The sequence below is a fragment of the Sinocyclocheilus rhinocerous genome, unplaced genomic scaffold (genome assembly GCF_001515625.1).
Source record: "Sinocyclocheilus rhinocerous isolate Xijiao unplaced genomic scaffold, SAMN03320098_v1.1 scaffold785, whole genome shotgun sequence".
NCBI classification, from domain to species: Eukaryota; Metazoa; Chordata; class Actinopteri; order Cypriniformes; family Cyprinidae; genus Sinocyclocheilus; species Sinocyclocheilus rhinocerous.
In genome coordinates this window covers 122465-150174 of record NW_015660521.1, presented here as the reverse complement: position 1 = coordinate 150174, position 27710 = coordinate 122465, and the positions used below count along the sequence as shown (strand labels likewise).

General features: G+C 37.2%; 1 protein-coding gene across 1 annotated transcript in view; it reads right to left on the bottom strand.

Annotated features, from left to right (window-relative positions):
- Positions 1-5377: 5377 nt before the first annotated feature.
- LOC107725284 (TBC1 domain family member 22B-like) overlaps positions 5378-27710 on the bottom strand; it is a 43978-nt gene continuing 21645 nt past the window's right edge. Inside the window, exons 8-12 of the mRNA XM_016534496.1 lie at positions 21046-21152; positions 18572-18647; positions 15522-15649; positions 7128-7223; positions 5378-5527 (exon numbers count right to left, since the gene is read on the bottom strand). Coding sequence (XP_016389982.1) covers positions 5399-5527; positions 7128-7223; positions 15522-15649; positions 18572-18647; positions 21046-21152 — 536 coding nt within the window. The 3' untranslated portion in view covers positions 5378-5398. The remainder of the gene's footprint in view (positions 5528-7127; positions 7224-15521; positions 15650-18571; positions 18648-21045; positions 21153-27710) is intronic.

Below are 27710 nucleotides of genomic sequence, written 5' to 3'. Positions count from 1 at the left end.
CATCATATGACCCCTTTAACTCAATTAAATTTCACATCCTATATTTAGCTCGATAAGTAGCCTTTTCACAGGGTACCGTAAAGTCACATGGTCATTATCACAAAGTAGACCTTAGATGAAAACAAGCTGAAAGGGATATACTTACAGTATTTACAGTGGCACGCACTGCAACTACAGTGTTTTTTCCTCCAGAAAGACATTTAATTAGCTTACCAATCGGCATGTTGTTAAACAAAAATACAATTCATTGAATGCACCGTACTCCAATCCCTCACAGCCTTGCTTTGAAATAAATATATTTCAGGTCCTTTTTTACAATTATTTACTTTTATTACCATTTACTTTTATTCATGCCATAGGATAGGTTATAAGTCAGCTCGTTAATATCATACACACACACAAAGTTCTGTTCTGGGCAAGAACTCCCTGCGCATCCATGCAGCCTAGCATGGATAAAAGCAGGGAGAGCAGTGGTAGGGTAACAGAACTGAACCAACATAAATGTATTGCAGAGATCATTAATGTTCAATAACTTAATGTACAGTGAGGATGACGCATTTACTTGCTGAAAAAATGGTTGTGGTTAATAATAAATGCAATTATTTATTGAACAAGTGTTTTTTTCTTTTATTCTTCCATTTTATAAAAGCAATAAGCCATTCAAGGCTGAGCACAAAGTGTTTTTACCACAGCTAAAGGGGTTAATGCCTAAAAATCACAGTTTATTGCATTATTCAGTGACTGTGTGTTTGGTTGCGTGCCGTTACCTTCGGTCCTCTCCAACACAGAGCCCCCTAAAGCAGAAAGCTGCTGACATGTAAAGGCCAAACATTTCACATAATTCAAAATGACTCATTTAAAAATCTTCCTTCGTCATTTCTCATGAGGACACCGTACCGCAGAGGCCCAAGACACTTTCCCTGTCAGTCCGTCAGAGGACTCTCTCTCAGTTCACTCTCTCCACGGACTTACTTGTCACCCAATATCGGAGTGTCTGTGAAATCACCTTTTGTCCTTCGGTCTCTTTCCCCCGAAAGTGTCCTGATGTTTGACAGGACGGCTAAAAATAAGCACCGAGCTGCACAATTAGCCGTTATAATGTCCCATAATTCCCTCCCGAAATTCGCAGCAGCAAGGAGTGCTCATCAACACCTTGGACGTAGCGGTCAAATTGAATAATAAATGTTTAATGCCGGTTCGGTCGCAGTCAGTCAACAGTCAACAGACCGTGGCTGTGGGCAGGGAGACAACGAGGTCATTAACCCTGCCATTTGCTTAACAAGTGCTAATTACAGCTGACATTTCCACAGGGCGCTTCCGAGCGTCAGCTGCCTGGACTCATCAAGAGGACACGGTCATTCTTCACACACACACACACACACACACACACACACACACACACACACACACACTAATGAAATTAAAACGGAGTACCAACAGTTTAATAGAATCCAAAAATTAAATACACAGCAGAAAACTCCCACGTTTCCTCTTTTTTTTAAGGCTAAAAGCAGCATGGACTACAAAAGCACTGATTAAGCAAGAAGAACCCAATGACTCGAGGATTTTGGCATTTTACGCAGAGAGGAAAACACAAAAGAGATCTGGTGTTAGGACGCGCCATGAAGCTGCTACAGAGACTCATTTGCATTGCAAACTGAACACAATCATGACGCTATGAGCCGCATAAACCACAGTACTGTTCTTTCACATCTACATTATCATAAAACTGCAAAAATTTACTCTCTCCACAAGTAGAATGACTAATACAGGGAGAAGCACCATTTCTATTTGCAGACCCAAGGCAAATATTTGATCCTAAAATTATAGAGTAGATTTTGAATAAATCAAAAAAGCAAGCAAGCATATCTTTCAAACACAGGCCCGATGGATGAAATGGATAAATGAAGGGAGGAATAATGCCAAGCGGGGAGCCCAAAGTGGAGAGAAGGAAGAAAGCAGGAAATCCCAGGACAAGTCACTGGAAGGAGACAAATAACTTAAGACGTAGAGGACATGTCTATAAATAGACATGGCGGCCATACCGGCAGGGCGCTCACTTTGTCTTTTCTTTCTTAAAAAAAAAAAGAAAAGCAATGGAAACAAACAAAGAAAAAAAAACATCAAGTCTACCAACCACAGCTGACTCGCTCAAAATCAAAAGGGCAGAACAAAGTAAAAAAACAAAATAACATGAATTCATGAATAACATGAGTAAGGTTCACAATATGGTAATACTCATTGTTCCATATGCAGATCAAAAACCTGTGGTTTAATGTGTATTTGCAAAAACAAGGTATGAATGCACATGTAGGCAATAGATGTAATACAATCAGATGTGTTTGAGGAATCCAGACTTTTAAAACATTCATGATGAACAATGCCCAGAAGAGTTCAAGTCAACATGAAACAGCATGTGCAACCAAGTGGAACGGAATATTCCAGAACAAAACGCAGGGTTGGACTTTAATATTTTATCCATTAGGAATTGATTGGATGATGGAAAGTGAGAGAGAATGAATGGATTGTAAAGGCCTGTTCTCCTGAAACACCATCAGATCCGACACTGCTGCAGAATCCCATCCTCCTTTCTCAAAGCCATTCTATTGGCCGAGACAGATTTATGGGTGCTCTAATAGAAATGATAGATGATTGCTTTTTAAGTGTACACTACCATTCAAAACCAATTTTGGAAGCAAATGAATACTTTTATGCAACGATGCGTTAAATTGATCAAAAGTGACAGTAAAAATCTATAATAAATAAATGTTGTTCTTTTAGACTTCAACACTGATAATCATAAGAACTGTTTCTTGAGCAGCAAATCAGCATATTAGAATGATTTCTGAAGGATCATGTGAGACTGAAGACTGGAGTAATGATGCTGAAAATTCAGCATAGCAACACAGAAATAAATGACATTTTAAAATATATTCAAATAGAAAACTGTTGTTTTAAATTTTTACAATATTTCACAATATCACCAAATAAAGAGCCTTGGTGAGCATAACAGACTTCTTTCAAAAACATAGAAAAGACTTCCCAAGCCCAAACTTTTGAACGGTAGTGTATTTATTCTTAATATTCTTAAATATCACATTATATTACTGAATTTAAAAATGGTTCAATTAAATATTTCCCTTTCAATTAGCCTTCGGTTAGGAAACAAACAGCTTGGCACAGCATTAACTGATTAAGGGAAGCTACACTTTTGACTTTTGCATTGAGGAAGGGGGATAGGTCTGCACAAAACCCACATTTTGAGAGCCGGACATGGAGACATGGATGTTCACCCTCAAGAGCATCTTACTGGTTAACATTATTCAATAGCCTAATTGACATCAGGAGAAAAGAGGCAGAAGATTTTTGTGTGCACCGACGAACCGCACACAATAAGACCAGCAATGTGTATTAATAAAGCAAATGGTGTCCATTTTGATTTCATGTTGACTTGAACAAGATACAATCAATTCAGACATTTACAACATTCAAAAGACTAAAAGCGGGAGCTAATCTGGAAGTTTACTCAATGCGTCTCATGAATAATTACTGCTCCATTTCCTCACCCGGGTCAGCCATCTCAACCCTCGACAATAAGTCACCCCTTCATTAGCGCACTTTAAAAAGGTGACGCGCAAACTAATTATCTCTGGAGTGAATATCAGCTCATTAATATATGCAAAGACAAAGCCATAACACAGAAAGAAAAAAAAAAACATTCCAGTTCACTTCAAAATAAGAGTGCAGCACCGCAAACGCTTCATCAAAAATAGATTGTAACAGCGAGACCGTATGACGCATGTGGTTTCAAATGTCACTGACGGATGAATAAGGACAGCGAGCTGACAAAATGTACATTATTCAAGCGTTTAACATCAGCAAACTCCACAGCGCTGAGCTTGAAGTTCAACGGCATCACTTTTAACCGATTCGGACACCTCCATCTAATCAATACACTCCACTTGCTTCAATAATTAAAGCAGAAAGACACTTATTTAATTTATTATTCAGATTATCCATGCTGGGTTTTGGTCCGAGTTATATGAAAATAATTAGAGATTTTAATGAAAACATTTGCTTTTGATAAGTCAGAGTCATTCATTTCGCATTACACGCCGATTTATAAAGATCACATCTAGTTCGGAAAGATTCAGAAAGTGAACAATTAATCACCAATCAAAACGTATCAGCCTGGAGTTAATAAATACACCGAAAGGTGAAACGAGGGTTCAAAGGGAAAAGGGAGATAATCAGATCATCTACATCTGATTAGCATAAACATCTGCATAATTTGGTTGCCCTGGGAGATCGAATGGATGTGCGAATGGTAGATGCCTTTTCACAGTGCTTTGAGATTCCATCTGCTGTTCTCCAGCAGTATTTAAGATTAGGATTTGTTTATGTACCGCCCATCCACGCTTCAGTACCACACAGTGAAAACCAAAACCCTTCAGTCTGCCTCCAAGTCAGTAGTTTCCTTTCAACACGACTCCAGTCCTGTGGTCTCATAGGCTGACCTCACATCACACCGATTCATTCTTTATAAAGCCATATTAATATTTCACCGCAGTTTGATTCGGCCGCCTGTGCTGAAACGTTACCTCAGTAGTAGTCAAATGCTAATACTAAAGCTCTAAAAGTACTAATTTTCTAAGAAATAATTGTGCTTCATACGCATACAAAGCCACTGTTTAAGGATTGTTAAAATTCACAGCCTTGTGATTCAAAAAACATAAAAACCCAAACACATTGCTCAGGCGGTTGCATATTGATTCTTCGAATCCGAAACGCTCAGCCTCTTGAGAAATGACCCTTTACGGCTGCCATAGTTTCATGTATTGCAGAGCTTCAATAACGCAGCGTGATTACGGATGGGAATCGACCCGTGTACCTGTGTGTGGTACAATCAATGCGGCAATGAGCAAAAGGGCCAAGGAGATCACATTACGGTCTAATAACACAAAACACGAGAACGTCGGCGAGGGAGGACAAAAAAAAAATGAGGATCTGTCAAGAAATAAAAACGAGAGGTGGTTGCTCCACATCTGAGGTAACAAATAGAGGAAGATGCGGGGAAGCCTAGGATGCCAAGTCCTTCTGTTTTCAGTTTGATAATCGCTAACTGTTCCTCGGCTCTCGGCATCTCACTGTCAGTTATCTTCTGAAGTCATCTGCAGGCAAATTGAACTGTCAGCCATCAAGACCTCTGGGAGGTTTTTTACAAAATATCCGTTTTGTCCGTGGTTGTTTAACCCGGCGTCTCGTTCTTGATCGTGAATTGTAACAAATTTGACGTCATTGGAGAAAATTGTTGAGCTCTATCTTTGCTGAGTCAGATTAAACTGAGCAAAGAAGAGCCGTTTGGACCGATCCCGTTGTTAGGTCGGATCATCTTCTCTCATCTCTTGTAGTGGCTCGGAGCGTCAGCGAACATGTATTTGAGTCTGTAGGCCTCCGCCAGTAGCAAACCCACCTCTTCGTTGCCCCAGTGTATTGTGGGAAGGTTTTGCAGGAGCATTAGCAGGCTCTGAAAAGACATAAAAACACATTTCATAAAACTGGATCATTTAGTGGCTTTTATACAGCTGCCGGTAGCAGCTTTCCACCGCAAAAATACTGTTTCCTGGCTATTATCTGTTCTCTGAAATGCATTTTTACTGTTCTCAACTCGAAATGCTTGCAATCACGGCATGATTACAATGTTAGGATAATGTGATTCATGATTGGCGCTGCTCTTAGGTCGCTGCTTGTGTTTCGCGTGTGTATGTGTGTGTGTGTGTGGGCTTTCCACCAATATATATATATATATATATCGACCGAATAGTCTGGCATTACATCACATGTGTGTGCAAGAATATAAACCGACTAATTAAAGATGTTCAACACTGTTAAATTTACTTTAAACCATTATGGCATTAACCTAATTCTACATCACAATAGCTTTGTTTTGATTGATTTATAGTCGGAAATGTCAAAAGCACAGGCGTCTTTGTTCAATTCTCAGGAACAGCAATCCTGTAAACAGAAGCTCATTTATCAGTAAATAATGGAGAAACACATCAGTAGTGGCTAATTTATTTATAAATCAAATCCAGATGGGACATTTGCTGTAAATTAATTACTATCAAAGCTCAACAAGTGTGAATTATCACCTACAAATGAAACTCAGTCAACATGCTATCTTTTGTACGGTTAAAACACCAGAAGACTGTAGAAACATCAACAAAATGTCTTTGATGTTTGGTGAGAAACTGACTGGATTTTGACAGCGAAAAAAATACATAAGAGTGGGGTCCAAAAAACTAAGACGACACTGAAATGTGGGATGTAAAATCAAATTTAAATACGAAAATAAAAATATCCTAAAAAGCTTTAGGTTGTTGAAAATTCAAAAACAATATAACATTTAAATATGATATCAAATAATTAATATTTACAAATTATTCTTAAAATTATCTTAATAATAATAACAAATGTATAGTATATTATTATTAAATATTTTTATTATTTAAAAGAAAAAAGAAAATCTGTGATCATGTGAAAATTCTTAAAATATGACGAAAATATTTTTCCTAAAAAAAGATAAAGGTATTATTGTTGTTGTTATTATTATTATTATATAGTTTTTTTAATCAAATAAAAGCACATTTCGAAAAAGTGTTCATGTGAACATGATCATCAGTCCATAAATGATTAAATGTGATTATTTTAACCCACTGACAGCCCAAGTATAAACACATGCTCAAATAGCTGTTCATCTAACCCTTCTCTACCCAACCTGACAATGAGGCAAATAATAAACGAGAGAATCAGAGATGGAGCTGAGGCGTGGAGATCCTTTGAAAGAGAGCGCGGAATAGTGAGAATGGGGGGTGAGTAACAGAACGCTCTCGTTTCGTGGGCGCTGAGGTGTGGTGAATCCGCTGGCCTGTGAAATTCGGTTACAGCTGAGGCTGCTCCACTGGAGGGCCAATTACTCCGATAGTCTCGGCGTAAGTGACGGCCGGGACGCTTTCCAGTGATGCATGCATGTGTGGGAAGCGCAGACGGTCACATGTAAACGACACACGCTTCTTCACGGAGCCCAGCGGCCGTGACACACGCAATATGCGGGAGGTTGTCGGTACCTGAAAGTCCACCATGGATAGGATCTCTTTGCGCCATTTGATGAGGAAGGCAGAGCACACGTAGAGGTGAAAATGGGAGAATCCCTCCGACTCCGCCTGAAGATCAAGAGCAGACACAGAGCAGAACACACATGCTTGCATTAGTAAGTAGACATTAAGCAGATGATTATCCAAAGTGACATACAGCACACTTATTAGAGACTCAGCCCCTGGGGTTAAATGCCTTTCTCAAAAGGCAAAATAATGATGGCTTTGAGGTTTGTTCCTTGCAGGGACTGAACCAGCAACCTTCCAGTTACCAGTTTTAAGCTCTAAAGCAATAGTTCACCCAAAATGAAAAATTCAGTCATAATTTAATCGCCCTTGCGATGCTCCAAACCCATGCAAGTATATAAGTGAGGTTCCTTTTAAAGCTTTTTTGTCATACTGAACATACCAAGTTTTTTCCTCACCAAAGTCATCTTTGGCTTGATTCGGCCTGCTCATAATTAATGATTTTCTGTTAGCTGTTAGTGTTTTTATTTTATTTTTTACATTTTCACACATTTGTTTTCTAGCAGTTTATGAAAAACAACATGAAAGTGTCAAAAGTATGTACCATATGTGCCATATTTAGAGTCTCCTTAATTAATACCACAGCTTAGAAGAAATTCAGACAAAAATACTGAAATTTAAGTCAATAATATTAACCATATTTTGAGAACCAATGATATCAAATCTGGTCATTTTTGAACACTAACGTGAACAAAGATTTGGGAGCTGAAAAAAAGGAAAGATTTCCAACAAATAATGATTATAATTTCACTCTGTTCCTCACCAGTGCTGTTATTGTTAACTAAAACTATTAAAAATCTAAATAAAGTTGATATATGAAAAACTAAAAAAAAAAAAAAAAACTTACAAAATTAGAAACGTTACTTTGGCAATTAAGTTGAAGTACTAAAATTAATAAAAATAAAAAAATAACAAAGCTGAATACTGGCTAAAATATTTAAACTGATAAAATTGACAAATGCACATAATATGACTAAAACTTAATGTAAAATTAAAATGAAAACTGAAAATGTAAAAGCTAATTCAGAATATTAATAAACACTATACTATTACATAAATAATATTATAAAACGGATAGTTCCGGTCCTTGATTCTGATTGGTTGAGACGCGTTCAAGGCCCATTCACACCAAGCACGATAACTATAAAGATAACGATAAAGATATAGTTCTAAAAATCGTTCTCAATATTAAAGAATAGCAGTCCACACCACAACCATAACGATAAAGGCACAGAGAAACAATATCGTTGGAATCACTTCCAGAACGATTTTTTTCCAGCTGATGAACGATACAAACATTGACAGCCAATCAGAATCCATCCTGCTATAATGAGCTCGAGAATTTAAAGCGGCAGACGCACGTGAGCTTAGAATAAACAGACGATATCGTTCGCTGGTGTGGACGCTAATATCGTTATCTTTATAGTTATCTTTATAGTTATCGTTCTTGGTGTGAATGGAGCTTTACTCTACAATCATACACCTTTGTTTACTTTGTGTGCTGCTTGGCAACCACTTTGTTGCAACCACAACTGTTTCTGAGGAACTACATTGTTTGGTGGAAGAATTCTGTTTTTATTAATATCATTACACTTTATTTGCTCTGTTTTATTTTGTGAAACCTAACTACGTATATGGAATAACCGTTTTATAAAAGCAATAAGCCCCGTGAAGCCGTGGTTTACAGTGAATTTATAACAGCTGAGGGGCGTTGTTAGGCACGCCGCGAAGCTTTTATAAATTCACTGTAAACCACAGCTTCACGGGGCTTATTGCTTTATTAAAATAACACTGTTTCTCCCACAAAGGTAACTTATGACTTCAGAAGACTTGTCAATATGAATGGTTGCTGTATAGCCAAGATCTGCAAGAAGATTCTTCTGTCTTTATTGGTTAGAAAAGCAGAGCAAACACAAAGACATTATGAAGGAGGGGATAAAAGGTATCAGGTCACAGCGCGGGCTGGATTTGAACCCATCTCCCAGTAAAAGCTGGGATATACATTTCGATTTTGTTGGCTTTGCCATGGCTCCAACGACTGCACATTCCCTCAACCAGAAATAAAAACAACGGTTTACTTCCATCATGAGTAATAAGAGTTTTAAGACAACACATATTATTCGTTAAATTATTCAGCTACAGTCGAGCGCCTGCACACAGAGCTCCTAATGTAGTTTTACCATCTATCTAATTTATTGGATTGGGAATTAGGTCGTGTTAGTTATTCCCATCGTATCTAGAGAAGACACCACCCACCACCTCATTCGTCCTCCTCTCTCCCCAGCATCCCCCTCTACTTGTGCTGTGTACAGTGTGGTACATTTAGCCACTTGAGAGAGGCAGCCAGCGGTTATAAATAGCTTTGTTTACTTCATTTCTCTTGGTCCCTCTTGAAGTGAGAAAAGAGGGGGAAAAGAAGAGGAGAATGAGGAAGGAGGAAAAAGTTGGATTTTTATGAAGGCACAAAGAAATTGCAAGAACCAGGAGCGAATCTAGGAGTTGAGTTTATCGCTTCTCAAATTATGAAATGTGTTAGTCAAGAGATGTTTCTTTCTTGAAGTGTGACGAGTCGCCGGGTTCAAATCTCACTTGACAATTAATCTTTCTGAAAGTAACAACTTATTAAAATTGCCAGTAGATACACTGTGTATCAGGAACTAAAGAGCACTTCTGTGTGAAAATAGCAAGAGTGACACTGTTAAGACAAGATGTTTCTAAAAAGAAAAAATTTAAATCTTGTCCGAAAAATAACTATATATATATATATACATATATGGATGATCCACGACTTTTTTTTTTTGTGATGGTTGTTCATGAGTCCCTTGTTTGTTCTGAACAGTTAACTGAGAACTGTTCTTCAGAAAAATCCTCCAGGTCCTGTAGATTCTTCAGTTTTCCAGCATCTTTTGCATATTTGAACCCTTTCCAGCAGTGACTGTATGATTTTGAGATTCATCTTTTCACACGGAGGAAAATTGAGGGACTCAAAAACAGCTTATTAAAAAAGGTTCAAACATTCACTGATGCTCCAGAAGGAAACAAGATGCATTAAGAGCCTAAACTTTTAAACAGGATGATGTCGTCCAAATTTTTCTTATTTTGTTGAAATATTTTTTTTTTCCATTTAGTACTGCCCTTCGGAAGCAACAGAATATACTTGCATGTTTCCCTGAAGACAAATTAAGTACAATTTACCTTGATCTTCAAATTCAAAAAGTTTTCTCTTAATGCATCGTATTTTCTTCTGGGGCATCAGTGAATGTTTGAACCTTTTTTAATAGCTGTGTTTGAGTCCCTTAATCGCCCTCAGTGTAAAAAAAAAAAGAAACGGATCTCAAAATCACAGTCACTGCTGGAAAGGGTTCAAATATGCAAAAGATGCTGGAAAACTGAAGAATCTGCAGGACATGGAGGATTTTTCTGAGGAACAGTGCTCAGTTTAACTGTTCAGAACAAACAAAGGACTCATGAACAACCATCACAAAAAAAAACAACAAAAAAAACAGTCGTGGATCATCCAGGTAACCACACACAGTATTAAGGGTTTCCAAACTTTTGAAGGGGGTTATTTTAATCATTTCAGCTATTGTATCGTCTTGTGGACTATACTGTATGTAAATATCTTTAATGTAAAATATCTTACTCAGGACAGTTGTACACACACACACACACACACACACACACATATATATATACACACACACACACAAACAAACAAACACAAATGTTCAACAAAAATATAAAAAAAACAGAAATGCAGTAAAAATATTAAAATAACAGCTTTCTATTTTAATATATTTTAAAATTTAATTTATTCCTGTGATGCAAAGCTGAATTTTCAGCATCATTACTCCAGTCTTCAGTTACATGATCCTTCAGAAATCATTCTAATATGGTGATCTGCTGATCAATACAAATTTCTTATTATTGTCAATGTTGAAAGCAAAGTTGAAAGTTGTGCGTTTAATAAAAACATGCTTTTTTTAGGATTCTTTGATGAATAGAAAGTTTAATAGGATTTATTTTGAAATGCAAATTTTTTGTAACATTATAAATGCCTTTACAGTCACTTTTAATCAATTGAATGCATCCTTGCTGAATAAAGCTCAATTCTTTCAACAATTATACTGTTTCTCCTTTTTCAATCTATAGTGGACCAAGTATACAAGTACCGTAGTATTGACATGTATGACATCATCACTGCACTATGGTACTGAAAGAGTACTTGTTTGTTTGTAAGGAATAAGAAAAAGCCAGAAAGGACTGCTAAAGAGAGAAAGAAGAGATAGGAGCCTTAAGAGGATTGAAGACTAAGCAAACAAAAGCAGAAGAAAGAAGCGTTCATGATTAAGTCCTCTTTCCAATAAGAATGCATTCGACATGGGGTTATTCACAGCCAAGCGTTCCCTCCTCCACCTCTCAACAGCAGTCATCTCACTAATGGAGGGGACGTGAGATGCAGATGCTTCAGAACATCAGTCAGACATTAACATGACTTTCCTTTTTGTCTTCACAGCTCTTTCTCCCTCTCCTTCTTCATTTCTTTCACCCACATCTCTTTCTTTCTGGCCTGGGCTCTTTGTGCACCTCTAATTGATCTTGAGGAGTGAGTCTTTGTGCCAAACGTGCAATTACAGGAGGGACCTGATAAAGGAGCCCAGGAGAAGTTGAGGCTCTTTTCTCTGCCTTTTTGGACAAAACGCCCTCATCTAATCAACTTGCTCTGGTCTGCCGAACATGCAACATGTGTCTGCTCACTGGATAATGCCAATGAATGTATCCATTAACAATTAATCAGGAACATATTATTCAGTGTTATCAGAAAAGCCTAAAGTGTCATTTGAACAATGGTAGTTTAATACAAAATGACAATAAAAAGGACTGTAATTAATGCTAGATGGCAACATGAAATCAGAATGTACCCAATCTGCTTGTCTTACTGTGCATGCTTCATCAGTCCAAGTTATCATAATGAAAAAATTAAAAATACAAAATGTTTTGAAGCTCATTACGCCGTCACAATAAGTAATGGCTGAACTCATGAATATTAACTGGATCATGCAGATGCTGCTACATAACTGGCCAGCCCACTCAGGTAATTTAATGAATATTCATGAGTCAGCTCTATTCGAAGTTTTGCTTTATATGCACCTCTTGCCAATGCAGCATCGAGCTACTATATATTTTACATGACCTTTTACCATTTTGTTTAACATTTTAAAACAAATCTATTCTAACACAAATCTCCAAGGTATATTGAAATGAAGATAAAGTCTATAGTATTTGTTGTTTTATGAGTCAAAACTGTAAAGTCAAGAATTTAACATCACAAATAAAATGTGAAAAACTGATGCAAGCAAGAACGTGTATCTAGTGAAAGATATAATGTACACTACTGGTCAAAAGTTTGAAATAATTAAGATTTTTAAAATATTGTTGAAAGAAGGCAATAATAACTCACCAAGGCTGCATTTATTTGATTAAAAATACAATAAAAACAGTAACATTGTTAAAAAAAAAAAAGCAATTTAAAAAGAACCGTTTTATTTCTTAATTTTATTTTAATATCATGTGATTGCAGAGAGGAATATTCCATTACTCATGAAATTAATACATTTATTGCATCTAGCAATTTATAATGTTACAAAAGATTTCTACTTTTTTTAAAACTCTCTATTCATGAAAGAATCCTGAAAAACAATTCACGGTTTCTACAAAAATATTAGGCAGCAAAAACTCTTTTCAAAACTGATGAAAATTCAGCTTGTCATCACAGGGATAAATTACATAGTAAAAAATATTCAAATACAAAACAGTTCTTTTAAATTATAATTTTTCACAATATTACAGTTTTTACTGCATTTTATCGTCAAACAATTACTCCAAACCTTTAACTGATCATATACAGTAATATTAATTACCAAACAACACTGAATATTCCGTTATATTTTGTATTCTGACATACATCACATTACACAAGGTAAATGCGTTGTGAATGTACAAGGTTTAGGCCCTTTCTAAGGATTTGTTCTGAGGTAAAACATCACATTTTTTATTAAGCAATTGATCTGCATGTCTCTCTTTGATCTATCATTAAATTTGCATACATTGGTGTGTGAAGGAAGCAGGGCAGGTCACAAGAGATAGTTTAAGCATGGCTTAACCTTGAAAACACATACAGCATGGCTCAGTTTCTCTCTGTGTGTTAAGCTGGCCTCATTGACACACTTCCCGTGAGGTGGGTGAATGCCACCTTTCCTGCTCGCCCCGACCCTGACCTTGCTGTGAAAAATGCCTGAGGAAATAAAGACCAAAAAAAAATAAATCTGGAACTGTGAAATAAGAACAGATGGAAAATAACCTGGAGGAAAACTGTGCTCGTCAAGCAAGCTCGTCTATATTCAGTAATTTTTTTTCTTACAAAATTTACAAATATGTATAAGAAAAATTGTCAAAATCTGTAAAAGGTGTTTTATATGTTGCCTTTAAGGGGCTGATGATCCAAAATGGCCATCAATAATGTTTGGCAACATCACTGATTCAAAACGAAGAGAAGCAAATGACATGCAAGCGTGCATAATGGTTCACCGCTCGCCATTTCCTATCTCGGATTGCACTTGTCACCTGACAACTATTCCCCTTTATCCAATAAAACCCACCTTGTGGAAACAGATCCATGTCAAAACGCCATGCATGAGAGATGGAGCGGCAGATAGATGGAGGCAGATGTAAAGGACAAAGAAATGAGCAAGGAGATATATCAAAAGAAAGTCTGAGAAAGGACATGCAGACGGGACACGAAAGGAAATCAGTGGAAGGAAACTCATCAAAAGAACATTAATGAATGACAGGAATACGAGCAGTGCACACCTTTTTGCCATTTTAACAAGAAAAAAAAAAATGTATGAGCAGCGTGGTCTTCAAGGACGTGTCACCCATAACCTCTCAAGCAATATCAAAAGAAAGTCTGAGAAAGGACATGCAGACGGGACACGAAAGGAAATCAGTGGAAGGAAACTCATCAAAAGAATATTAATGAATGACAGGAATACGAGCAGTGCACACCTTTTTGCCATTTTAACAGAAAAAAAAAAATGTATGAGCAGCGTGGTCTTCAAGGACGTGTCACCCATAACCTCTCAAGCGTTTGAAAAATTATTTGAAGATCAGCTATCATTCATGGAAGTCTGCATTCTTCCTGGAAACCACGTAATGGGAGGTGACATAGGGGTGTAAAAAGGCATCAATTATGGAATTGAATAATCAATTATAATTGCCAAAATTAAAGTATACTAAATAAAAATAACAAGTGGACAATTACCCATAACATACAGCAAAAACAACAGAGGAGTCATTCAAGTATGCATTCTAATATTAATTAGGTGGTATAATGATTATTTTCCAAAAAAGTTGGGGAACAGCAAACTTAGAAATTAGCAAAAACAATTACTACACCCCTACTTCATTACAGGCGAATTGTGTAGTCAGCACATTTAAAAAATAATTATGAAGTGCACTAAAGTAACTGAATTGGAAAACCAATTCTAAGCACAATTAATTACACTCCCACTAGAGGTTCAAGTTCTGGGCTAGTAACCAAAAGTTTGTAGGTTCAAACACTCAGCTGATCCATGAACCAGCACCACTGTTCTTGATCAAGACACTTAACCCCAGGCCACTTTGAATAAAATCGCCAGATAAATGACAAATTTGACATAGAAGCACATAGGGGTGTTACGAGACACTTATCCCACGAGACGAGACACGAGACTGGGTTCACGAGAACGAGACGATACAAGATTTTTAGACTTTTAAAAAAAAATCCTCAATGATGAAATATATAGGGAAAAATAATCTTTTATTCTTATTAAAATCATTAAACTTATACATTTTCACATCAATTTATTAAAAGTTTAACAAAAATTACATGTTTAGGGCCCTATGAAATGTTTTATTTTTTCTCACCATATTATTTATATATATTTTTTGTTACCAAATTCTGTGTTTTAGCATGTCTAATTATACTTTTATTTTGACGGGTTGCCGTGAATACTTTTACAGTTCTGTGTATGTGATATGACGCTAGATTTACTCAAATCAAACGCTAAAATGCTCATGAAGTGACTCTTAGAGCAGTTCTGGAGATGTTGTTCATGTGTTTACGTCCCCATTTAGTGAGACGGAAGACGCTGAAATCACCGCGAGTGTCACGCGTGCTTCAGTATGTGTGTAGTAAATGAAACCGCGCGTCTTCGTAAGGTCTTCAGTCAGATCTCGCGAGACACATCGGATCTCACGAGATCTCGTGCCACGTTTTGGCTGGTGTTGGTGCAGCAGTACCTGGTAGGTGTCCCACAGGCGAATGGTACAGCGCAGCGGCAGCTCCCGCATCAGCAGATTATTCATCCAGCGGAAAGCAAACTGCAGATACTCCACCTCATACTTCTGAAAGTGCACGTGGACATCCTCTGTGGGTGTAGAGAAGAAAGCACAGGGGAGTTATATTCATTTGCTGGTAGTTTCGGCAAAGTGCTGCACTGGGAGTAGCTTTTGTAAACCATGTATGGACCCCCATTGTTTAAAGAAACACTCTGGCCCTAAGATCACCGGCTATTGTTGAATTCTCCCCACACCTGTTTCACTGAATTAACATTATAGACCCCTAACGTGTGTGTAATTATATTCGATTGAATGGAGAGAGAGAGAGAGAGAGAGAGAGAGAGAGAAGGTTGGGGTGGAAAGGAAAAGTAGGCCTGGTGCTTAGCTCATTGAGAGAGGGATTTTTCTGATAAGCTCTCGTTCGGCCTTTGAACGGAATAAGAATGGCTTTCGAAAGCGGCTGTATTGACTAGACTCCTGATAGATATTGATGGAGAAAATGTGACGGGTTTCTGAAAGTACTGAGTCGGACCTATCAGAAGGAAAATGGAAACTCTTACTGCCACGAATAAAAGCAAAAATAACATTTCAAAAAAAGGTTTTAATAATGAACGATCTTCGAGATGTTACATAAGGGTTGCATCATAATGGATTCAACTAATGGAGTGAGTCATTGGTGTGAGGATTGACATGATCACAAATTCACTTCTTTCACAATCCCACTTCTTTTAAAAAAACAACAACAAAAGGTTTTGCTCATAATGATTCCGATTCCAGCAAACAAAATGAAAGTATAAAATATTTGCAAACAACTTCTTGTGCCATAACATTGAAACCATTGTCATTTTCTGGAAAATATCTTACTTTTTTTTTTGTTTTTTGGTCCTCCGAGAAAAAAACAAAACAAAAACTCAACTTTCCAGATAAACGTTAAAAAATGTTTTAAGAGCTATCACAAATTGAGGCATTGTACTCGTACTTTGTTTATACATTTAGTTAATACATAGTTAAATTCCAATATTTTGTATTGGTTTGAATAAGCCCTAATGCTACTTTATTCACAACTGTTTTAATAATAATAATAATAATAAAATAAAAAAAGACATTTGCAAAGTGAATACGTGCAATGAATAAAAGAAAAACAGCAAACGTTTCGGACAGCATCTCAATTATTTTAGTCTTTATAATGGTTCATAAATTAATGCATAAAAATAGTATTAGTTCTTGAGCCGCAAATCAGCATATCAGAATGATTTCTGAAGGATCACGTGACACTGAAGACTGGAGTAATGATGCAGAAAATTCAGCTTTGCATAATAGCATATAAAATGTATTAAAATGGTTTATAAAACACTTGCCATTTTATTAAAATAGTTGTCATAATATTTCACAATATTACCATTTTTATTGTATTTTTCATCAAATAAATTCAGCCTTGGCAAGCATAAGAGACTTCATTCAATCAAAATAAATAAACTTTTTGCAATCATTTTTACAAAAAGTGTATAATTTTGCACTTATTTGTATGCTTTATTAAAATAACTAATAGCTGTCAAACACATTCAATACCAGCCTTAAGGACTGCTAAATATACTCTGTAACATGTTATGTAACATAATTTATCACATGTTAAACAGGGAAGGCAAACAGTTAACAACGATTCAAAACCAGTGCGTTATAATTCACACATGACTAATTATCCACAGCTAAGCTTATTTATCAAGTTGAACGCTGGTCATTTTACTCATTCCAACATTTAATTAAAAACACCATTTGGTACATCTACAAGATACTCACTAGTGTATTTTCCTGACTAGTCTTCTGAAAGTGCGATTTGTTTTCCCTTCACTCCATTCATCTCTCCTCTCAGCTCACTTCCATTTGCCTTCACACCCTAATCGCAGGGGCTTATGGGGAAATGATTTCTCTCCTGTGCTCCCCGGCGAGACTGTGGGGTCTGCTATTGCTCACGGTGCTGGTGGATGCTGATGGATGGGAAAGAGGCGCGCGGCGGCTCTCACCGAGAGTTTCAGTGTGGGCTGTTCAGCTTATCACACCAATCACTCTGAACAGGGGAGGCGTCGTCCAGATGGTATAAACACTCTCAAAGAAAAAAAAAAAAAAAACAGAGGCGGACTAGTGGCATAATGGAAACGTGTGATTCCAAGACACAGAAACGGCCAACGCCATGGGAAAACAAGTCTTTTCCGAGGCGACGAACAAGATCGCACCCGGGCAGAAAAACAGCTCCTTGTTGTTTTGAACATTTTGCACTGCTATTTATGGTTCGATACAACTAGTGCACATCATTCTGGAGGGCAAAGGGCAAAAAAGATAAGATCATTTGAGGGACTCCAGACTTTGCCATTTCGCTCTGCCAGTCATGATGTGTTATTTGTGCTGAAGCTTCTGAGGGTGTTAAAAAAAAAACCCTGACGTGTCGCAAAAAGCGGCTATTCATAGAAACCTGTCAAAACTTTTATGCTCCTCAAAAGAACAACAGCTACAACAAGTGAAAAAAGAAATAAATATATCTACGAGTACAGCTTTGTTGAAATGTCAAAAACAAAGTGCAAAAAGAGAGTGATTTCTTTTAAGTAGCTTCAAAGGTAACTTGCTTGGTGACCAGGACCAACTACCCCAAACATTTGAAATATCCGTTTCACTTAAATATTACAATTTTGTAAACATTTACTCATTCTGATGTCGTTGCAAATAGTTTTTCATGTGGGAAGTCAAAATGAGAAATTTGAAAAAATGTTTACGCTGCTCTTTTGTCACAATGAAAGCATACAGTGACCAGGGTCTGTTCAATTCCAAAACACAATTTAATTTGAAAATGTTCATTTTTATTAAACTTAATTTTGTTTTTCAGTATATAGTGGTTCTGAGATTTTTTTTTATAATGAACAAGAGGAAGCAAATTATCAAAATTCTTATTTTTACACAAACAATTACTTTAATTCTATGAAGCGTGAAAGGAATTGATGTGTTTGTCAACATGATCTTACCATCTATTCTGCTAACGAGCTCTTCCAGCGCCTTCACTTTAATCTGAATCCCAGGCTGGGCAAATGTGTAGTTGTCCTGATAGAGAAAAACAAAGGCAGAATTTAGAACATGAATAATTATTCTGTCAACTCACTAAGGCTCTTTCACAGGACTTATATAAGAGCTTCAATTGCTCAATATAAGCATTGTGTGCCACTTTGACCTACATGACATGAAAAGCTCTGCAATTTTTATTCTACGTGGTAATTGTTAAAACTAAACATGTAAAAATGCTTTTAAGAGACCTCAAATAAACAATAAATGTTATAATTAATAGACTGCTTACAAAAAAAAAGTTGGCTGTGTGACGAAAGGTTGAAAAGAAGCAGAGTTGAAAAATAAAATAAAATTAAAATTAAATTAAATACAAAAAAAACTAAAAACAAATAAATAGTTAAAGAAAAATAAGAAAAGAAAAGAAAAAAAAAACAGTAATGACAAGGGTGAAATGACTTAGTTAGGATTTATTAACTGCTTGTGCAAAAATGTAAATAAAATAAAATAATACAATACAATAAAAAGTAAGAGAAAACAGTAACAACTAAAATAAAATAAAAAATAAATAAAATAAAGAGAAAACAGTACCAACAATGGTAAAGTAACATTGAAAAAAATTTAATTAAATCAAATAAAAAGAAGAAAGGGAAAACAATAACAACAATGGTAAAATAAAAGAAAAGAAAAGAAAGAAAACAGTAACAACAATGGTAAAGTAAAATAAATTGGAAAAAAGAAGGAAGAGAAAACAGTAACAATAATGGTAAAATAAAATGAAATAAAAAGCAAGTTACTGAACGACACCTCTGATGCATGGCTTGGTACCAGGTGATTAACTAGGAACTGTGGGCACAATATAGTCACATTTATCGTTATTTCGTAACGAATGTTGTTCCGTCTCTCTATCTCTGTTCCTCATCCCTTGTGGGTCATTAAGGGCCAATGGCCGTCTGCGGCTCGTGTGTTAGCCCAGGGGGACGACTGCATAGGAAGACACATTCTGTGTTCTGATCCGTGCGCGCGTTCTGCCCTTCAGCTCGGCTCCACTCAGCCAATGAGCACATCACAGAGCGGCCCACGGGACAACCTGACTGCGGCCTGCATCTGACCCTTGCGCCCGCCTGCAGATGAGTGCGCTCACACGCTCGCCTCACTCTAACAGAGGGCCGTTCTCAAGGGAACACAGCCAAAGATCTGAATCCCCCTAGCTTAAACGTCCTAGCTTCAACTTCCTCTCCAAGTTTTTATGTCTCTCTCCCCTAGGCGTGTAAGTGTCTTATCCTCTAGGGCTTAAGCACAACAAAGTCGGTGCCTTTTTTCAGTCCGTCAGAGAGTCTTTTTTTTTATTGCATTGGATTCAACTTGTCTCTAGCTTTTGGAAAAGAACAAAAGGACAGGATGACCACTACAGGGTTTAGTTTTAATAAAAAGACACATAAAAAGACACCGAAGAGATACTGTCCTCAGGGAACTGCAGATGGACCAAGAAGGTCTATAATGCCTGCAGAAAGCTATTACCATTACGGTCTTAATGGCAGTAGCTCTGCTGGTGCATAATGTATTTTAATAGAATTTTGTGAAGTATGGGATAATTATTATTAAGAAATAAAGAAGAGAAATAAAAATAAGGAATAAGATGATGTTGACACACAAATCAAATGAAAATTATTTAAAATTTATAACAAATATTAGTAACAGTATACCAACAAAAAAGATTTTTTCGAAAAATTATTTTGAATACTATTATTATTATTATGAGGAGGAGGAAAAACAAGAGGAAGAAAAAAATAATTTTGCTTCCATTAAATAAAATACAAGAAGGGATAAGAATAAGAAAGTAAGATAAGAAAAAAACAGACATGAATGACATGAATGAAATTAAATCCAAGTATAAATGTATTTATATATGTTCATAGAAAATTATATAAATATTAACAGTAGCAATAAAAAGATTATGATGATGATGAAGAAAAGAATAATTTTTCTCCTTTGAATAAAATAAAATAACAGTAACAACAATAAAAAAGATTATTATTATTATTAGAAATTTTATAGAAATAAAAAGGAATAAGAATAAGATAAAAAGAAATAAGAAAAACGATGATGGCATGAATAAAATGTATTATACATTTGTTTATATATGAATTTTTGTTTTTAAAAAATAAAATTCCATAAAATATTCAGAGTAACAAGACATAGATAATTATTTTGATAAAGAGGAAGAAAAAGAAACAATGACAAGGGTGAAATTAAATAGTTAGGATTGATAAACTGCTTGTGCAAACTAAAATAAAATAGTATAAAATATAAAAATATATTTAAAAAATAAATAAATAAAATAATTAGAACGAATGGCTACTTTTGAATGGAAAACACTGGAGAAAGATGGTTATGACATCTCCCATCTAACCAGTCAAACCTCAAGTGGAACAAATACCTGTATCCCATCCAGCAATTTGCTCATGCACCAAAAGCTGTCGGCTTCAATGTTTCGTTGCGTATCCAGAGGCAAGCTTGCCATTTCGAAATTTTCCACGTCTTCCTCTAAGGAAAAGAAGACACACAAAACACACACACATTCATGTTCGGTCACCAGCAGACCAAACCAACACACATGCTGCAGGTGTTCTCAGCAGTCTGTGTTTTCTTGCAGGCGACAGCAGCTCTGGTGTGTGACACGCATCGTATGCACAGACACCACGAAGCCATTAGATCATTAGCCGGCAAACTGCATTCTTTATTCAACACATTCATCAACTCACTTCCTCGCCCCTCTCCCTCCCACCGCAGGCTTCCCCTCGCAGCCATGACCTTTCCCGACTCTTTAAACAGTATGTGCTAAATGATGCTGATACACACATTATGCCCCAGAGAGCCAGACCTGGCTGGAAGAGACTTCTGTGTGCCACTCCACTCACCCACCGCACAACTAATGTAGTCCTCCATCTCTTGATCTCTCTCTCTTGCTCTTTTCTTAATAAGGATGGAGGGATTGGGGAGGGGAAGGAAGGACAAGGAGCTATTTTGATGAAGCACTGAGTAAAGAGAAAGAGAGAGAGAGTGCTCTAGGCATGTTTGCATGCAGCTTGCGCATCGCCAAAGCAATTCAGTCAATCACGCGACTGTTACTGCGGTACATGAGAGCTGAAATATAGATAAGAAGAAGGTCAGATCCAAGGTCAAAGACACAATGACGAATACATGCTCTCGAACAACCGTAGATACTCAACTGAAGACCATGTTGACAATCTCTGCTGAGGTCTGTGGTTAGAGACAAAATCAAACTGACTGTAAACAGTAAACTACTAGGCGCATAAACCTACGTACTCTACTCTACCTTTCAAAAGTTTGGGGTTAGTACGTTTTTTTCCCGCAATAAATTAATACTTTTATTTTGCAAGGATGCATTCAATTGATCAAAAGTGACAATAAAGACATTTGTTTCGTAATGTTTCAAAAGATTTCTATTTGAAATAAATGCTGTTGTTTTCATCAAAGAATTCTGAAAACAATGTATCATGGTTTGCACAAAAATATTAGGCAGCACTTGAACTGTTTTCAACATTGATTAGAATAAGAAATGTTTCTTGAGCAATAAATCAGTATATTAAAATTATTTCTGAAGGATCGCATGACAGAATGACTCCTGAAAATTCAGCTTTGCATCACAGGAATAACATTTGAAATATATTAAATAGAAAAATGTTATTTTAAATAATAATAATACTTTACAATATTACTGATTTACTGTATTTTTGATCAAATAAATACAGCCTTCATAAGCATAAGAAACTTTCAAAAACATCTTATAAATCTTATCCAATACCTTTGAATGGTAGCATACTTTCTTCTGAAAACCCCCAAAAGCAAGTCATACAGGTTTGGAATGACATGAAGGCGAGTAAATGTTGACTGAATTTGGATTTTTGAGTGAGCTCAAAGTGAACTTTGAGTGATCTTTTTTTTATGTGTGTAATTACACCAAATGAAACTGCAAAAGTGCAAAAATAAACGACCCCTTATGTTTGTTGATCATGTGCACATTTTTATGCCTTGCAAACTAATGCATTTGGTTTTCTGTGATAAACATTGCTGTTAAAAATTTAGCTGATTAAAATGTCATCAAGAAAACATTATCTAGCTAGAAGATGAGGATGCAAATTAAAAATAAATAGTTGCAACCGGTTTTAATATCCAAAAACACTTTGAATATATTTTAAACTAATTATTATTAAAATCAAACATTTTATTTGTGACAAAAAAATGCTGTAAAAAAAGCAGCTTTTTTTCTTCTTCTTAAATTAGAACTATAAGTTAATCATGGAGTCTGTTAATTAAGAAAACCTTCAATTAATCAAGTCACAGAAGAACAGTTTTTATAAACAATTTACAGAGAAATTTGTATTTACTGAATGTGGCCCACAAATGTGAATCAGACTGGTAGCAGGTAAAAACCGGCAAAACCTCTCTGCTCAAACTCTGAGCAAACTGTCAGTAAACCTCTGCATTGCAGCAGGAAGAACAGCTGATGTGGGGCCGAGTGAGAGCCCGGATGGGATTCAAGTAAAAAAAGACGGATGGAGAACGACAGGAAAGAGCTGGCAGGGGGGAAAAAAGCTGGAAAAGGAAAGTAAATAGCCCTCTTTGACCACAAATGAAGCATGCAGTGCCCTGCCGGTCATGGGCCGGGTCATATGTCACTGGCCGCAGCACTGGAGAGATTCCTGATCCATTTAGCTCTCCACATTTCCACATCACTCCAAAGCTTTGGACACACATACACACAAAGCTGCTGCATAAAGCGGCTTTACAGAATGCAGGAGAAATCCTGTTTGTGGCACAAAGAGAGGCTTTGCCACCCTGTTCTCTGACCCCGTGGAGAAAAAGGGGGTTATTGTGCCATGTGCGAGTATAAGCGACCTGAGAGATCATTCAATAATCACGAGTCAAGTCTGCAACTCCTGAAACAAATCACTGCTCATTCAGGTCGTTCCTCCATGTCTCAGGTTGAGCATTAAATGATCCGTATTATAGAGCTCAAACTCTAAAAGCGGATTGGATGAGCCATGTTCAAAGCCGTTTATAAAATATGCCGACAGGCGCACACCTGGTGACCGCACATCAATTGAATTCTTTATGAAAGGAATAGTTCACCCAAAATCCATGATTTTCTCATTCCAAACTCATACGATGACTTCTGTGGAAAACAACAAGAGTAATTTGTGTTGAACAGGTTGCTATGTTGCATACAACTGCAATAAACAGGGACTGGAGCTTTCAAACTTCAAAAAATTAGGTTAATATGACTCATGCAAATTTATTTCAAATCTTTCAAGCCATATAACATTTTTGTTTGGGCAAATAGACCATAATAAACAAAATTAATCTTGGCATTCACCCTAGCTCTACTTGGCATGTTCATTAGGAGAAGTAGCCATTCGTAACCAATTAAATTGATGAATCAGTTGATTCAGTTCACAAAACTGGTCTGAGCAAAGCCCAAAGTATACTTCGTATTTTGTTGTTGTTCCGTCTCTTTAATTTTGTTTTCTACTATGAACCATCAGTCCGGGGCCAGCGTTGTGGTACAACTGATTAGTGAAAGTGCAAAACCAAGTCAATGCGCATGTGCGACCTGCGCGTACAAAGTACGCAATCGGATGGGTGCATGTGCAGTATACTATTCTGGTGATGAAATTTGGGTCAGGCACACTGTACGTGGACCCTCCCGTATGCGTAATAACCAAAGTGTACTTTGGCCTTAAGTCTTCAACAAATCACAAATTCAAACCAATCTGGTTCTTGTGCTCAACCCACTGATTTAATGATCTGGTCACAACCACTGGAGAAGATTTTCATTGAATAACAAATGTCAAACTCAAAAAGCTATTAGATAACTTGGAATATAGTGCACAAGCCGTATGGACTAATTTTATGGTGCTTTTTTTCCAAACTTAAAGGTCCCCTGAAGTGCCTTATTTTATGTGGTGACGTAATTTCAACTGAAACAGGAAGAGAGGGCGGGACATATCGAGCAGCCCCGCCCCCTTTTTAAAATAGCCAATAGCATTTTGTTTATATCTGCTCGGGCCAGAGCCGTTGAGCTCGGTAAAGCCACATTTGACAGCCACAGTCTAATAGACTACCCCCTAGATTCAATATGAAACTCTTAGTAAAACAAAATAGTGGTCATATAATCATGCTGAGGCTGTGTAGTTGCACACATTTCATTACACCAAATACATTAAAATAATGTTCTTTTTAGCAGCATCATATGACCCCTTTAATATATGCCGTCTCGCACATATGAGCCGCTCCGTGCCATCGCGTCTCTGGACCGGAGCCAAAGTCCGGATCAGACTGTGTGCGCTGCTGCGGTTTGCGTGAAACAATGTGAAACCAGACCTCATTTGCACCAATTGAAAGCATATTTACACTGTCTGAATCGTTCCCTATCACCTACATTGTGCACTTCGAGCCATTCACTGTACAGGAAATGCGTTTTGGCGTAAGTGACGAACTGCAAGCTTTGAATGCTTATATCTTATAAATGCGAGTTTTGTCACTGTTTTGGAGCACACTGCCTTATAGACAACCTTAAGACTAACATATTGATACTAACACCCAAAAAACTTTAATTTTGATTTCATGGGGACTTTAAAGCTCCAGTTGCCAACTGTATGGAAAAGAGTGCCAGATTCATTCTTCACTGACTCATTCAACAACTGATTCATTCTTTTTCACACGTCAAGTCAGTCATACAGATTTGGATTGACGTGGTTTTACCCTCGTGTCATGTTGCTCAGATTAAACACTAATGGCCATTGCACACTGAGTCCGAATTTTTCGTCCGAAATTTTCGCACGTTGAAAAAATAAATACAACCTCATGTTGTGCCAATCACGTTAACACACTGCCTCAGAAACTTTCGTCCGTCATAAAAAAATTCGGATCGGCTTCGATTTTCTGCATTTTTCACATCCGTAGCAAGCATTTTGAGAGGTGTTTTGACAATTCAGAGCCACTGTACAAGCGAACGGCAAAATCCAGAATGGCGATTGTCAAGTTCATCCACTTCGTCTCGCAGCACAAAGCACTGTAAAGATCCTTGCACACCGAGTTCACAGAAATTGGTGGTTTTCTTTTTAATATGTGGCTCTAGTATCGCTAGCAAAGCATCAAACTGAGCCACTGACATCCTGAAGTAAACTTTGAATCGCCCGGGATAATCCCGCTGCTCCTTAATAAGGAGGGGGAACTCTCCTTCCTCTCTATCCAACTTTTTCTTCAACGCGGAAGTAAGCCTATGGGTGAGACTTCCGGATCATTAACCGCTAAATAACGAGGAGAATAACAACGCGCAGTAAATGGTAAAACCGTTTGCACTACAAACCAGTGTGTTCATAAATAAGATAATACATTAAAATAATATTATAAGACACACCAATTTTCAATATCAAGCAGCAAAACGAACTGTTTTGAACAGCTAAAAATAGCTGGATGCAGATGAGACCGGAAGCCAGACCCATAGAATTTACAAATGGCTGCGCCCATTTTTACGACAAGAAAAAGGTGGATATCTCAGGATTGGATCGATGGACCCAATATTTCCTTTCTTTTTAAGAAGCTAGAAGAACAAAATCATCCTCACTGCTTGAAGACTCAATTTAGTACTGTTTTGCGAATTTTTTCGCAACGGATTAATTAATATGCATCGGACTCAGTGTGTAAGGTTTCTGTGCTTGACAAATTTTTAGGATAACAAATACGAAAAAATACATACGAAAATTTCGGACTCAGTGTGCAAGGATCAAGAATCAGCAAATTCAGTTCACAAAGTTGCTCTGAATGAGTAATTCACAAAATGACAAATTCAGACCAAACTTGGTCTTGAGGTTTTAATCTTAATTCACTGATTTAATGGTCCAATCGCAACAACTAAAGGAGAAGATTTTCAGTTGATACCTTTGAAATTTCAACCTCACAAAGCTATTAAATGACTTGGAATATAGTGCACAAGTGGTATGGACTACCTCTATGGTGCTTTTCGCAAGATTACAAAGCTCCAGCTGCCAATTCCATGGAAAAGAGTGACGATTCATTTTTCACTGACTCATTCAGTGACTGATTTGTTCTTCTTCCACAGGAGAAAGTCATACAGGTTTGGATTGACATGTGAGCGAGTAAATTACATATTAATTTTTGAATGAACAATTCCTTTAAATAGTCATGTCGCTTGACAACTATTAAAAAAACCTACAGTTTATAAAACAAACTATATTACGGTTATTTTTTAAATATTTTCCATTTTTGTTGAACATTTTCAAGCCACAAAAGTGGTGCATTTGTGATTTTACCCTCTTGCGGCTTATTGTTCGACACCACCAAACCACAAACTTGTTTCACCCAGACCATTTATCTAATACTAAAACTGCACCTCGACGGCGCAAATAACAGTCCATAAAACCAGGAAGGCAATAAATAACAAAGTGAGAATATCACACACCCTCTTCAGTAATAAAAAAAACCAAAGTGTGTGTGTGAGGGAGAGTTGAGAGACGGAGACAGGGCATTGATGCTTTACAGAGATTTCCCCGCTGTCCTCTTTGTCTGTCAGGGTAAATGTGATGATTTACCCTTTGAGAATATTCCCTCTCTCTCGGCCATGTCTCTCTCTCCACTTCAAATTCTTCGGCGCATCTATACCAACACTTAAAACCGAAGGGCGCCGTGACTCTCCTTCCTGCCGGCTACTCTTTAAAACGCTACTCGCTGATATTGAGCTAAATGTGAAGCGCCAATACTTCTACGCCGTCTCTCTCGGAGGACAGTCTCAGCAGAAAGTTAAAAAGCTCGCAGAGGAGCCCTAGAAAGCCAGTGAGGCGTGCCGGCCGAGAGAAACAGCACAGCGAAAGTTGGCAAAACGCTGCGTATGAGAGTAGGCGAAGCCGTTACAGCCCGCGTTCGCCCCGCGGCCTCGACGACGGGGGTGAAACCCACGTCAGAGGGAGGGCGCTAACCTCGCTCTTTTATCTCCCGCTGGCAGCGTGTTGGGATCATGAAGTTCGTTCAGATTTATCGATCGGCGGGTCGAGCCCCCCA